Source organism: Pelobates fuscus, chromosome 4, assembly GCF_036172605.1.
Source record: "Pelobates fuscus isolate aPelFus1 chromosome 4, aPelFus1.pri, whole genome shotgun sequence".
Classification (NCBI taxonomy): domain Eukaryota; kingdom Metazoa; phylum Chordata; class Amphibia; order Anura; family Pelobatidae; genus Pelobates; species Pelobates fuscus.
In genome coordinates this window covers 2,740,223-2,756,067 of record NC_086320.1, presented here as the reverse complement: position 1 = coordinate 2,756,067, position 15,845 = coordinate 2,740,223, and the positions used below count along the sequence as shown (strand labels likewise).

The 15,845-nt window shown below is 45.5% G+C and overlaps 1 protein-coding gene across 1 annotated transcript in view; it reads right to left on the bottom strand.

Annotated features, from left to right (window-relative positions):
* Positions 1-6,915: 6,915 nt before the first annotated feature.
* The window catches only part of WDR97 (WD repeat domain 97), a 301,022-nt gene continuing 292,092 nt past the window's right edge, over positions 6,916-15,845 (bottom strand). Inside the window, exon 24 of the mRNA XM_063450904.1 lies at positions 6,916-7,482. Within this exon, the coding sequence (XP_063306974.1) occupies positions 7,283-7,482 (200 nt within the window). The 3' untranslated portion in view covers positions 6,916-7,282. The remainder of the gene's footprint in view (positions 7,483-15,845) is intronic.

Sequence of the window (15,845 nt, the reverse complement as noted above, 5' to 3'; positions counted from 1 at the left end):
TGTGTGGCCGCTGTTACACTTAGCGGCCGCTAGGTGGCGGTGTTCTGGAGCTCCCCGGGCAGCCAGCGCTTTTCTGCCGGGCTTTCATGCACCAAAATCGGACACTTTTACGTGCAGGCACCGCTGAACCTCCAGCCCCTGGTTCTCATTCGTATGGATTTGGTGAATGCAGGGAAATTCGGTAGTTTGGTTTATGTGAATGCTTTAACCCAGATAGCAATGCCATGGAGCCTGTTCGTATAATTAAAGTTCTGGCTCCATGGCAATTAAACTGTATTCGGGTGGTCTGAGTGCCATTCACCTAATAATGTGCACTCAGACCTGAGCTATCTGGGGATATGTTAAATGTGTATATTTTCTGTAACATTTGTCCTATGGTATATTTTAAAGTGATATACTGTATTTGTATCACCACGTGTATAATGGAGTCTTGTCTTTGTCCTGGGAGATAATTGAATTACTTCTCTAATTATCTCCAGGACAGAGAGGAGGAAGCCAGGATGCATTGTGGGAAAGTATTGTGGCTGTATGTACTAAAATGATACATGTCTGTCTGCTGTTTCAGTCTCCCATTTGGTCCCTTAGGGGAGTGTCCACCAAGTGGGAGACCTGCATAAATACTGGGCAGGTAGCCCTCAGTAAAACAGATTCTGCTTGACCCTCAAACCGATGTGTCGTCTCGTTTTTGGGGGAATTGGATTGTATGCTGACTGCCAGGAGTGTAAGCGGATTGTATGCTTTTCCTGTTCGGCTGATTGCAGGGTTCGTGTGTTTCCAGTTCGGGAGTTTCCAGAATTCGTACAGTTTGCAGTTCGGGAGATTGGTGCTTGCAGTAGCTGCTGGTCTAGGAAAAAGGGGATTATCGCGATTTTTATCCCCTTTTGAGCAAAACGGTCCGTTACAGGCATGAAAGCCATGCTTGCAGTCGGTCAAATGCGACTTCCATAAAACTTTTGAACCCCTGCTCTGATCTGGGTGATTTTTGGATATGTTGTTCACCCAGATCAGGGCTATCCAGTGATGTAGGATGGGGATATGTTGTTGTTTTGGGGTGTTTCTGGACTTTGGGTAAAACTGGATATTTTCTGCCTGTGGTAATTGAGTTAGTCCATTGTGTTTGGTAATTGTATCACAGGCAGAGGGGAGGGTTTGTGTACATTACCTGGGAGTGTCTAACTGTACAATACTGTGTTGATTGACTGTTGTAACTTTGTGTCCTGTGCTCCACAAGGTCCACGTGGGTGGTAACCTTGTGGGGAAATGTGTGTAAAAGAAGCAGCTGTATCATTAAAGGACCACTATAGCTTAATGAAGTGGTCTGGGTGTCAGGTCTATCTAGGGTTAACCCTGCCTGCTGTAAACATAGCAGTTTCAGAGAAACCTATGGGTTAATCCAGCCTCTAGCGGCCGTCTCATTGACAGCCGCTAGAGGTGCTTCTCACTGCATGCGCATTCAGCCTATGAAGTCAGAAGGAGGAGGAGAGTCCCCAGCGCCGAGGGAGCCAGGTGCTGGAGAAAGGTAACATTTTAACCCCTTCCTCCCCCTAGAGCCCGGCGGGAGGGGGGCCATGAGGGTGGGGGGGACCTATTAACGAGTCTGTTTTCCTGGCACTATAATGGTCCTTTAAACCTTCAGTTCTACTTCACCCTCAATTTAGAGTCCTGTTTCTTATTGGGGGAAACAGGACTCTTTGCTCTTCATACTCCCTTGGATAACCACTTCTTAGCTCTTTTAAGAGCTTGTTCCTGCTTCACTCTCTTGGAGGAGAGGTTCACCCACTGGAACCTGGAGCCTTGTCGTAGGTCCAGGATGGGTAGGAGATGGCGAGACCCCAACCAAGCTGCGGCGGTTCGTGGGGTCTGCGGTGGTTATGGTGTCTAGTGGAGTGCTTGGAGCCCTCAGGAAGCACTAGGAGCATCCTTCAACTGAGTTACCCAGTCGGGGTGCCAGATGATCCGTTATATCCCCCTGAAGTCTATTTGCGTTTTTTTTGCGAACAAGATGGCTGCCACCTCGTGGTCGTCCATAGGAATTGCGGCCACCCCAACGAAAACACAGACCACTGCGGTGGAAATTGCAACAATGTATCAATTAAGCTTAACAAGCTCCAGGGTGGTCTCCGGTTCGTGCGGCTGCTCAGTTACCAAACCATATAATTCAAATAGACAAACTGAGACTTTTATATCAAAGTTTACAGGGTCCATAGTCTGTCGGCAGGAGGCTGGCAAGCAGGCCCCTCCAAGGACTCGTCGCAAACTCACAGTTTTCACACACGGGGACATTGTAATACATAGGGACACTGAGACACTGGGATACTGAGACAGGGAGACACTGGGAGCAATCCATATATACAGTATCTCTTATGTCTCTCCTTGTGATTTATATCATGTGATGTCACTCATACAAAATGTATTATGCAAATTAGTAAGGCTGGTATGTTTTTCCAAGAAAGGTGGCAACCCTTACTACTCTTCACATACTCTTGCTTAAGTTTGGAAACTTAAGAGGGATGTAGAGGAACAAAACTTGTGTTGACTGGCTGACAATGAAATTAGTTTAGGTAAAGCTGACTTTGGTCTCTCTAACACTGTGTCATGTTCCCTTTCTTCTACACTCACTACATACACCTTTTCCCTGTCCCAGACTATATACCAGGACCTTCTGCCTGCTCGTAAGAAGGTAAGGAGACAAGTGGACATGTGAGTGCTAGGGGACAGTCCTTAGAAAGTGTGGAGTAAGCACATCATTTGACGCATTTATGTCAAGCTCAGGGTTCTGTCTGCATAGTATGCCCTTAGTTGGCCAGCCTGCATGATTGGCAGGCAGCCTGACATGCATTCATGCCAGGCTGTCCTTCAAATTCTTTGGGCAGACTTCCCCCCTCTTTGGGTATGTTTGTCCCTTTCGGCAGTTCTGGTTACATGATTCACGTCAGTGGCACACCCTTTTACCCCGCCCATTGACTTCCTGCTTCACTGGACACTGCTGTTAGGGGGTATGGATTTACGTGAATGATAAAAGCGTGAGATTAGCATAGGGCATGTGTTTTCTCATAGCTGCATCCTATGAGTTTCCCTCCAGCACCACCTCCATCAGATACATGACGCTTGGGAGGTAGGACTGTTTTCGTTTCTGGTCGATAAGATTTTGTAATTAGGCCCATCTGGGCTCTTAATCTGTCTCTGGCTGCCCTAGTTAAATGGCAGGCCCATTCGGTGTGCAAATCCTTTTCACTTTTCCTTGATTCACAGAATTTTCTGCGATATGCCTCCGAGGTGATCGCATATCTGACCTGCAATACTTGCTTAACTCAGGCATAATTGTAGAGGTCTGCATTGGGAACAGCTCTGTAGACATCTGCGGCTCTCCCTGTCAATCTCCTCGCTAGGAGAGGGACCCAATCTGTGGGGGTTTTGTCGTGTAAGTGACATAGGAGTTCGAAATCCTGTAGGAATTTGTCAATGTCCTCTTCCAATTCCACAAACGTTTTAAATGCGTGGTACGGGATCTTGTGCTTATGTTCGGGAGCTGGCTAAACGACTGCTGGTGTGTCTAGGGCCGTTCGGTGAGTTGTCGCTATTAGGGGTCTCCATACAGAAACATAGCAAGCCACTCCCTGTCGTCCCTGTGACTTGGAGATAATTGAGTCAGAAAACTATAACTCAATTATTTCTGTTACAGGGAAACATACATAATATTCATGCAATGCCCCAAAAGTACCCCCTATATTAACAGGAACCCCACAAGAGTCATATGCCCGAAAAGCACAGATCTGAGCGCCCAACTTGGCCAAATAGCGCTCAGATGCATTTGGTGGAATAGAATCGCCACCGGGTATTCTGACCATCCAGCCACGAGGTGCAAGCCTAAACAGTTCCATGGAAATTGGTGCTACGGCCGGTCTGAACTTTAGCCGTTGGCAATTCTATTCTACCGCAAAAATAAAATAACGTTTATTCCCCCATCCCTGAGAATCGATCGAGAAACTGGAACCAAAAAAGAATTTATTCATAAGATATAAAAATTGCAAAAAATAGCAATCACCCTAAGTGCAACACACTAAAAATAATAGTAAAAAAAACTAAAGTTAATAAAAATAAAATAAACGCGGAGCACAATAGCTCAATATAAGAAACTCTGAAGTCACAAGATATATGAATCATAAAGCAAAAGCACACGTCTGTGCTAACAGGGAAGCTGTGTCTAATGGCACCTAATAATATCGGGGAGTATAGAGTTGATTCTCATTGATAAAGGAACATAGGATATAAAACGTATGAATCGTATGTATTGCATATTTGGGATACCAGTACTAATTAAGATGGTAACAATATATATAAAATGCCTAGGTTGCCAGTATAAAGATAGCAGTGGTGATACTGCTAATAGCATATGAATACCACATACGATGATTGACTGTGGATAATGGTTACAGTGCACATAAGCTGCTAATATAGAAGCAACAGATGATTCTAGATGTAAGTACTATACTGGCAATCAACTCCGTGCTGGACGTAAGAGATCATCTCATAGTTAAATGAACGGCATAATTAAATAAATGAAAGCAAAAAATTATGATGATTGCTGGTTTTTAGCAGTCATTAGAAATTGTGCCAAGAAATACAGTTAGAGTTCAGCTAGCGTAGCGTAATTGGAGATGATAAAAGTTACAATTAATCAGTAGTATATACTGAAGGTAACTGTCAATATGCGAATAACAATTAGATACTGACTATTACCCTCGTGCCTTCAAGGGCACCTAAATCTATCACTGCTGGATAAGTCGTGTGTATTAAGCGGCCGGGAGGGAAGGGGAGCGAGCCCCCAGCCCTGACCCGGATGGGTTTTGGTCTGATAAATGCACGCATCCCTGGGGGTCAGTGCTCGTCGGCATGTATTAGCTCTATAATTACCACAGTTATCCAAGTAACAGATGGAGCGATGAAAGGAACCATAACTGATTTAATGAGCCATTCGCAGTTTCACTGTAGCGGCCGTGCGTACTTACACGTGCACGGCTTAATCTTTGAGACAAGCATATGCTACTGGCAGGATCAACCAGGTTAGCACAGACGTGTGCTTTTGCTTTATGATTCATATATCTTGTGACTTCAGAGTTTCTTATATTGAGCTATTGTGCTCCGCGTTTATTTTATTTTATTAACTTTAGTTTTTTTTTGTTTTTTTTTATAAATCTTTATTTTTACTGTGCAGATAAGAAAAATTACAAACTGGCTCCAGGTACCCCAACGGCAATCCTTGAGCTGCTTGGCATGTATAACAAATAGGGTAGTTGCTAGGCATTGCACATTTTTGGTGATTTAGGTACAAGATAAGGTTACACGTAGATGGTATAATTAGTTTAGCTGGGAACACGTTTAAACATGAGAGATATAGCATCCCCCCCGAGACCCCCACAGCCACACATGAATGCAATTGGTAAGGCTAGAGCAGTGGGACAGGTATTATTTCAACATTGCCATACTTATACTGGAGCAGGGAAATACTAGATACGACATCTTTGTCAAGTCCCCTTGTGTTTCATGGATTCCGCCTGTTCACACTGTTGTCCGGGGGTCTGCCTATGTTGCGGCGGGGCTGATTGACCGATGGTGCACTGAGTGATGTGCGGCATCCGGCTCGCTGTGCCTGGACCCCGGTGTGTCTAGAGGGTGGCGTGTCGTGGAGTGGGGGCTGATGTTCCCCGCTGTTCAGACAAGTGCTGGCTTGGCGTGCTGTGCCCCTTTGCAGAGAGTCACCTGAGGTAAGTGTCCCATTAGGGTGCCAGGATGCATGTGTGCGGCTGGGCTTTGTGGGTGTCCGCTTCTTTGGTGCTGCTGAACCACTTGGTTGCGGCATTAGTGGGGTGGGCAGCTTTCAATCCGCTCTTGGTGTAGGCGCGTGGTCTCCGCCATCTTAGGTCCTGCATCTGGCAGTGTTGCTAGGCCTTGGTCTCATCCGTAGCGGTTTGGGCCCCAGGGGGAGGACCGGGATCACCCCCGCCGGTCCAGTGGGGGGGGGGGAACGGAGCCGGTTCCTCGAGGGTGTAAGCCCCAGATTGTACACTGCTTGACAGGATAGCGGGGCGGCGGCCGTCCGCCCCACTCACCGCCGGAGTAGGCCTCAGCTCAGCGTTGAAGATTTCTCCCCCAGGGGACTAATACTCGTCGAGCAAGCCTCACCCTGGGTTCAGTGTGCTCTGCTCGTCGAGGGCCGCCGTTGCTGGCCGGTATTTCTGTAGAAAGTCGTAGTTTTGTGGTTGAAATGTCTTGATTTCGCTGGAGCTGGACTGCCATGCGACCGTCCAGCTCGGCGGCCGGCCCCGCCCCCTCCCAGTTTTTTTTACTATTATTTTTAGTGTGTTGCACTTAGGGTGATTGCTATTTTTTAAATTTTTATCTTATGAATAAATTATTTTTTGGCTCCAGTTTCTCGATCGTACTTTAGACTCCTATATTTATTGTGGAGCCTCTTAGCACTTTAATAGACCCTCTTTCTCTCCCAGTACCCTTTCATTGGTACACTACCTTCTAACATTTTGCTTAACTCCTTAAGGACCAAACTTCTGGAATAAAAGGGAATCATGACATGTCACACATGTCATGTGTCCTTAAGGGGTTAATCGACAAAGGATAAAAAAAAAAAGGTTTTCATACTTGTGTCTTTCTCGCTCTTATTGTTGTGCCCTATCTTTTTTGTCTATCATTGATTTTGGGTGAAGTATTTTTTTCGTGTTCGTATAATGAAGAAATTCATTTGAAAAAAGATTGAGATAACCGCTGGAACAATATGTCTTTGGCGAATGAGATCCCCTTTGGATACTTGTAGAGGGTGGTTGTATTTGGAGGGTTTTTTATAGATAAGGCAGTAATTAATGAAATTGAAATATATAAATTACCTTTATTTGGCTGCATTTTAATGATCGAGGAGGGAGGTTTGCTTCACCCTTGCGGTAAAAATCGGGTATCACAATCCTTTATGCCTCTTATTTCTGTAGTAGGAGTTCTGACTCTCCCTAAAGGTAGAAGCAGGCACTACAACATTTGCACTTTTAATCCATCACTTCAATGCAATTTGTGTACTTTCATTGAGGGAATTTTTAATGTAATTGTAAGTATGTATTTAGTATTTGTTGCACATCAATTTTAATATGTAGGTCTACAAGAAATAAGATCTTTGTATGGGCCACACAAAATTTAATATTGAGATTGACTTAGTGCTTCTCTGAACAAATCAACAAAGTCATATTATGAGAGCTGTAGAAATAAATTTAGATATAATTCACAAGTGACTATTTGCATACGATTTCTGCACTATGAAGTATCTGTGAATGTCTTGCTTCAAAGAGCCAGTTAGATAAGGCTTCGCAGGGGGATCCAGCGCTGTTGTGAAAGGAAAAATTGAGACCTTCTTCAAAGGTAGATTAATGAATGGTATGATGCCATGATGCAAAGGCCGTACAACACAAGGGAGGAACCCATCTGAAAGACAGAACAGAGAGAACTGAACAGAGGGAAAGCCATCTGAAGGAGGAGAGGGAACGGAACATTAGGATAGCCATCTGAAAGAGGAGAGGGAACGGAACATTAGGATAGCCATCTGAAGGTGGAGAGGGAACGGAACATTAGGATAGCCATCTGAAAGAGGAGAGGGAACGGAAAATTAGGATAGCCATCTGAAAGAGGAGAGGGAATGGAAAATTAGGATAGCCATCTGAAGGTGGAGAGGGAACAGAACATTAGGATAGCCATCTGAAGGTGGAGAGGGAACGGAACATTAGGATAGCCATCTGAAGGTGGAGAGGGAACAGAACATTAGGATAGCCATCTGAAGGTGGAGAGGGAACGGAACATTAGGATAGCCATCTGAAAGAGGAGAGGGAACCAAACATTAGAATAGCCATCTGAAGGAGGAGAGGGAATCGAACATTAGGATAGCCATCTAAAAGAGGAGAGGCAACCGAAGATTAGGATAGCCATCTAAAGGAGGAGAGGCAACCGAAGATTAGGATAGCCATCTAAAGGAGGAGAGGCAACCGAAGATTAGGATAGCCATCTGAAGGAGGAGAGGGAACAGAACATTAGGATAGCCATCTAAAAGAGGAGAGGGAACGGAACATTAGGATAGCCATCTGAAGGAGGAGAGGAAACGGAACATTAGGATAGCCATCTGAAGGTGGAGAGGGAACGGAACATTAGGATAGCCATCTGAAGGTGGAGAGGGAACAGAACATTAGGATAGCCATCTGAAGGTGGAGAGGGAACGGAACATTAGGATAGCCATCTGAAGGTGGAGAGGGAACGGAACATTAGGATAGCCATCTGAAGGTGGAGAGGGAACAGAACATTAGGATAGCCATCTGAAGGTGGAGAGGGAACGGAACATTAGGATAGCCATCTGAAAGAGGAGAGGGAACCAAACATTAGAATAGCCATCTGAAAGAGGAGAGGGAACCAAACATTAGAATAGCCATCTGAAAGAGGAGAGGGAACCAAACATTAGAATAGCCATCTGAAGGAGGAGAGGGAATCGAACATTAGGATAGCCATCTAAAAGAGGAGAGGCAACCGAAGATTAGGATAGCCATCTAAAGGAGGAGAGGCAACCGAAGATTAGGATAGCCATCTAAAGGAGGAGAGGCAACCGAAGATTAGGATAGCCATCTGAAGGAGGAGAGGGAACAGAACATTAGGATAGCCATCTGAAAGAGGAGAGGGAACGGAACATTAGGATAGCCATCTGAAGGAGGAGAGGAAACAGAACATTAGAATAGCCATCTGAAGGAGGAGAGGGAACGGAACATTAGAATAGCCATCTGAAGGTGGAGAGGGAACAGAACATTAGGATAGAAACATAGAAACATAGAATGTGACGGCAGATAAGAACCATTCGGCCCATCTAGTCTGCCCAATTTTCTAAATACTTTCATTAGTCCCTGGCCTTATCTTATAGTTAGGATAGCCTTATGCCTATCCCACGCATGCTCAAACTCCTTTACTGTGTTAACCTCTACCACTTCAGCTGGAAGGCTATTCCATGCATCCACTACCCTCTCAGTAAAGTAATACTTCCTGATAGTCATCTGAAGGTGGAGAGGGAACTAAACATTAGGATAGCCATCTGAAGGTGGAGAGGGAACGGAACATTAGGATAGCCATCTGAAGGTGGAGAGGGAACGGAACATTAGGATAGCCATCTGAAGGTGGAGAGGGAACGGAACATTAGGATAGCCATCTGAAGGTGGAGAGGGAACGGAACATTAGGATAGCCATCTGAAGGAGGAAAGAGATGCTAAGATGGAGGCTCCCAGTTACAGGATAAAGAAATATTAGTTTCTACATATAAGTTTATTATTAATATTATTGATTATAATGCTTTTCTTCCTCATTACTCTCAAAAGCCGTCAAAGATAAATTTAAAAATGGACATTAAAATAAGGTACAAATAACAAAGTGTACCCCTTAATTAACCACCCATGGTTATAAAGCACCCTGCTAACATTCCAAAATCCTTTTTCTTTGCTGCTACCTGTGCATATGAGTACTGGTTTTCTCTTATCTTTTACTTGGTTCTTTAGAATTTAAAATATTTAGCTTTTAGTCAATCTTTTGTTTTATTTCCCTATATATTCTTTGTTTTACTTCTTTCGTAGTATTTTCTAAAAGGTGTATTCTAATATTAGAAATATAAACATGCACTACTAACGTTTGATAGTTCTCCTGGGATGTTTAGATGTATGGATTCCCTTCTGTAAACCTGAAATAAAGAAACTGGACTCGCCTGTAGTCTCAGATTATGCCACAGCCGACACTCCTTCCCTGGCTGAGATCTTCAGCCAATCCAATGCTATTCCATAGAGAAGCAGTGATGGGAGCTTACTGTACATTTATGGCTGACACTCTCGGCCAATTGCAGATGAGCCAACAGATGTTCTTTAGGAACTTCCGTCTCTCTGAAGATGGCACTAAAGGCACAGAGCGGTGCCCCTGCGGACACGAGGTTTGAAAAACTGTTGACTCTTTACAATTGCGTGGGGGGCAGGGTACTCCTTGCACCATAACCACTATGTGACGGACCGCTGGCACTCCGACCAAGTACCTCCGCCAATCGATGCTCCTAGCACTTGCCGAGGGCTCTGAGCACTCCAACCGACACCATCAGCACTGCGGACCCCACTTCCAGCGAGGCAGCTGCACTGGGGTCTCGCCGTCTCTCACCCACCCTGGATCCACGACCAGGATCCAGCTCCCAGTGGGTGAACCTCTCCTAAATCCAGAGAGCGTAGCAGGAACAAATCAAGCTATTACAAGAGCTTACTCTGGGGAGTAAGTGATTATAGCAATCCCCAGAGTGTAGGTATCCCTTCCCCCAAGCATGAGCCAAGGCTTCAAGAAAGGTGCAAGTAGGTCTGGTTTATTGAGGGCTACCTGCCCTGTATTTATGCAAGTGTCCACCAGGTGGACACTCCCCTATGGGACCTGATGGAATAATGGGACACATATTGGATATTAGCCAATCACAGAGAATACAAACAAAACACTCCCACAGTGACATCACAATCCCTCCTCTCTATCCTGGAGATAATTGGGAAGTAATCAAATTATCTCCTAGGACAGAGGCAAGACTCCATTAACCACATGGTTACAAAAAGACATAAAATTACACAATGTTACAATTACTACATAAAACATATACATGCAACATATCCCCAGATAGCTTAGATCTGAGCGCACATTATTACCTAATGGCGCTCAGATCACATACATACAGTTCAATCGCCATGGAGTCAAAGTCTTTTCCATAGTCTTTCGTTACACGAATAGGCTCCATGGCATAGCTATCTGGGGTAGCACTACTCACATACTGAAAGTCCTGAACGCCCCGGCAGAAATACACAAATAAACCTTTCTGCAGGGTAAAATACAGCTATCAGCACAGGGGCCATAGTCGGAAGGCAGGAGGCTAGCCAGTAGTCCCCTCCAGGCACAAGTGGCGAAGTGCACGGTCGGTCAAAAGGATGACTTCCATGGAAATCCCGAACCCCTGAACCGATCTGGGTGATTTTTGGATACGTTGGTCCCCCAGATCAGGGCTATCAGGGTACATGTTGTGGGGTTTCCATGTGTTTGAGGGGTACTTTTGGGGTGTTGTTGTATTGCATGTTTTTCTGTGCTTGGAGATAATTGGATTAGATTAGTACAGTTCCTGATCCAATTATCTCCCAGGTACAGAGAAGGGATTATCTTATTATTTATGGGAGTGTCCTGGATCTGAGAGCCAATGTGATTGTGTAATTGTTTATACTGTGGTTTACTCTCAGGTCCAGGGGGGAAGTACCCCTTGCATGGGGACTTGCATATAAGGCCAGTTGTGGCTGCCATTAAACAAGTTATTGCCTACCCTCAACATAGAGTCTCATCTCGTGTGGGGGGGGGGGGGGACAGCTGTATCTGCTCTGGGGATTGCTATATTACTATACTTCTCTGGGTTATAATCACTTGCTCTTGTAAGAGCAGCCTGCTACACTCTCTGCAGTAGGAGAGGTCTGCCTGCTGGAAGCTGGATCCTGGTCTTGGGTCAAGGGTGGGTGGAGGACGGCGAGACCCCAGCCAAGCTGTAACGCTGGAAGTGGGGACTATGGTGCTGATGGTGTCTGGTGGAGTGCTTGGAAGTACTCTGAGGTACTAGGAAGCAGTGATTGGCAGAGGGCACCCAGTCGGGGTGCCAGGTCGTCCGCCACAGATCGCATATCAGCGCCAGTAAAATCCATGGTTGGTGCTTGGGACAGGACTTGGATCCCATATCAGCGCCAGTAAAAATCCATATTACAATTTTCAATTTCTTCTTTTTTTGACACAAGATCAAGTAATAGCTTTGGAATAAGTAAGTAGCATGACATAAGGTACAGAGCCATAGTGTATAATTTGCTGGATTCCTGTTTTCCAACTGGATCACTTTCTCTAAATACTAGTTGTCCCTCATTTTTCTTTATCCTAAAAGGCCATTGTGGCGGAAGGTACCATTTGTAGTAGGACAAGGTCGTCGAACACCTGGAACCCTTTTTGAATAGATGACCTCGCGAACATCGAGGAAACTCTACCGCTACCTGCTCCGTACCCCGAACAGCTAGGAGAGTGCTCTTCGGGAGAAAGAAACTATCAACCTGGGGGAGCATTTGCTCCTTGGAAGCAAAGGAATGCCTTCAACAGCCCGAACCGAGACCAGCCGCTTCATCACTTTCTAAGGAAATGTTTTGGGGTTCAACCTCGTGGCTGGCCAGTCAGAAATTTACCCTGGTGGCGATTCTATTCTACCGAATGGATCTGAGCACTATTTGGCCAACTTTCTTTCCTGTAGATATTGGGGATACTTTTGGGGGATTGTGTGTGTATATATATATTGCATGTTTCTCTGTAACTGAGAGATAATTTAGTTACAGCTTTCGGATTCAATTATCTCCCATACACAGGGACGCCAGGGAGTGGCTTGCTATATTTCTGTATGGAGACCCCATGCTGGGGGTCTGTGAATAAATTGAGCCTTTTGTGCCTGTATTAACCAGATGACTCCCAGAACTATGTCTCATCTGGTAACTGGGGGAATACAAGCTTAATCATACAAGGTTCCAGTTTGGCTGAGAGGGAAATACCGGAGATAAGCAGTCTGGTTACCCGGAGTCTGCTACATTTGGTGGCAGCAGTGGGATTGTACCTCTAAGCCGAAAGGAACCAACGTTCACCAGCTACAAACAGAGCCGAACCCGTGGATGAATTACACTGCGTTGAAATGGAAGACCCTCAAAGAGCTGCTGGAAGCACGAGGACAAATTGCCAGCAACCAGTCCAAGGCCACCTTAATTGCAGCACTCATGGAGGGAGACAGACCCAGCAGCGCTGCCTCTATACTGGCACCCGATGAAACAGAGTTTTGTTGACATTATAAGACCCCTAGCTAAACCTAGTCCCTCTGGAAAGAAATATATGTTGACCATTGTGGACTATGCTACCAGATACCATAAAGCAGTAGCCTTAAGCAACATTCAGGCGGAACCCATGGCTGAGGCTCTGCTGCGAGTGTTCTCCTGAATGGGTTTTCCACGGGAGCTTGTCTTGGATCAGGGCACCCAGTTCACCACTGAAATCACCCACCAATTGTGAAAATTATGCGGCATCAAACCGATCTTGAGTTCCCCGTACCACCCCCCAAACTAACGGCTTGTGCGTCAACAGTACATCAAAGCAGATGCTTTGTACCTTTGTAGCCGCTTATCGGGAGGTACCACAGGAATCTACAGGCTTCTCTCCATTTCAGTTACTGCTCGGGCGGAGAGTAAGAGGTCCCCTCGACTTAGTTCGGGAACATTGGGAGGGAGATGTAAGTCAGGATGGGATCCCCATCGTTTCCTACGTACTGGAGTTCAGGGACCGGCTGGAGAAACTCACTCACTTGGTACGTGATAACCTCCAGACGGCCCAGGAACGACAGAGCACCTGGTATGATCGGGGAGACAGGGACCGCAGCTATCAGGTCGGACAGAAGGTTCTGGTCCTGAAACCCATCCGGCATGACAAGCTTAGCAGGGCCCATATCAGGTGGTGGAACAAAAATGTGACACCACTTATGTTATCGTCCATGCTCCGGTGAAGGGATTTGGTGCATGTTACACGTTAACATGCTAAAACCCTACCACGAGAGGACAGAGAACGTAGCTGCTATATGTGCTCCTGCCTCTGAAGATTTTGATAATCTTCCCCTGCTTGATCTCTTAGAGAATGGCATTCAGGCAGAATCCATTGATGAGGTCCAACTAGGGGACCGGTTAACCAGCGAGGAACGCAGACAAGCCCAGCAGATGCTATCCGCAAAGAAAGATACTTTCTCCAATTCTCCAATATCCGGGTTCACCCCCCTAACCACCCACAAGGTAGAAACTCACGAACTACAACCTCTTTGGCAAACTCCGTACAGAAACCCAGAGGCTGTTCGGGAGAATATGAGGCAGGAGATGCTCCGATTGGGTGTAAAGAAGCATCTAAGAGTCATTGGGCTTCCCTGGTGGTCCTAGTCCCAAAACAAGATGGGACAACAAGTTTTTGTGTAGAATACCGGAGAGTCAATGACAAGACGCTCTCAGATGCGTATCCCATGCCATGTATAGATGAGCTACTAGACAGAATGGCTCGTGGCCAGTACCTCCCCACCATTGACTCGTGCAAAGGGTACTGGCAAATCCCTTTAGCTGCAGACACTTTTCCAAAGTCTGCATTCATCTATACTAATTTAGGATAATGCCGTTCGAAATGAAGAATGCACCAGCGACCTTTCAGAGGATGGTGGACCGGCTTTTAGATGGCCTCCAGGATTACACTTGCGCATACCTGGATGACATTGTGGTGTTTAGTGACACTTAGGGACCGTGCTAGACAAAATCGGAGAGGCAGGATTAACCTTAAAGCCCAGTAAGTGCCACATCAGAATGGCAAAGGTTCAGTACCTAGAGTATGGGAAACAAAAACCTGAACTCGCAAAGATTGAGGTAGTAAATAATTGTCCCCTTCCCCGCACTAAAATGCCAAGTAAACTAGACCCCAGAGTGAGAGCAAGCATTTCAGGAACTTAAGAAAGCCCTAGTTAATGCACCCATCCTGGCCGCTCCTAATCCAAATAAATGCTTTCTTATTCACACAGACACCTCCATGTTTGGGAGCAGTACTAAGCTAGGTCGGGGACGATGGCTGTGACGTACCGCCTGGCACCCTGACTGGGTACCTCAGTCAATCGCTGCTTCCTAGTACTTGCGAGCACCATTAGCACTGTACTGGAACACCATAACCACCGTAGACTCCCACAAACTGCCGCAGCTTGGTTGGGAATTTTGCTGTCCTCCACCCACCCTGGACCCAAGACCAGGATCCAGCTACCAGTGGGTAGACCTCTCCTAGTCCAGAGAGCGAAGCAGGCTTCTCTTATAAGAGCACGTGTTGTGATCCAAGGGAGTATAGTGATTATAGCAATCCCCAGAGTGTGACTATAGCTCTCCAATCCCCCAAACATGAGCCTAGACTTCATGAAGGGGTAAAACGAACTCAATTTAATGGGAGCCACAACTGGCCTTTTATGACAGTCCATAAATACCATAAAGCAGTAGCCTTAAGCAACATTCAGGCGGAAACCATGGCTGAGGCTCTGCTGCGAGTGTTCTCCTGAATGGGTTTTCCACGGGAGCTTCCCCCTAGACCTGAGAGTAAACCACAGTAGAAATAAATATTGGCTCTCAGGTCCAGGACACATACAAAATCAGATAATCCCTCCTCTGTAAAAAGATAAAGGAGGTAAGCGCTAATAATAAGAAAGTGGATGGGCAGCGGCCTAGCAGAGGGTAACCCTCTAACCCTCTATAATAAGAATGGAGAACAACAACAACAGTATGCAAGGCTGCGCCAAGATAAATCACTGTGGACTACAAACGGTAAAAAGCATATACAGGGAGTGCAGAATCATTAGGCAAGTTGTATTTTTGAGGATTAATTTTATTATTGAACAACAACCATGTTCTCAATGAACCCAAAAAACTCATTAATATCAAAGCTGAATATTTTTGGAAGTAGTTTTTAGTTTGTTTTTGGTTATAGCTATTTTAGGGGGATATCTGTGTGTGCAGGTGACTATTACTGTGCATAATTATTAGGCAACTTAACAAAAAACAAATATATACCCATTTCAATTATTTATTTTTACCAGTGAAACCAATATAACATCTCAACATTCACAAATATACATTTCTGACATTCAAAAGCAAAACAAAAACAAATCAGTGACCAATATAGCCACCTTTCTTTGCAAG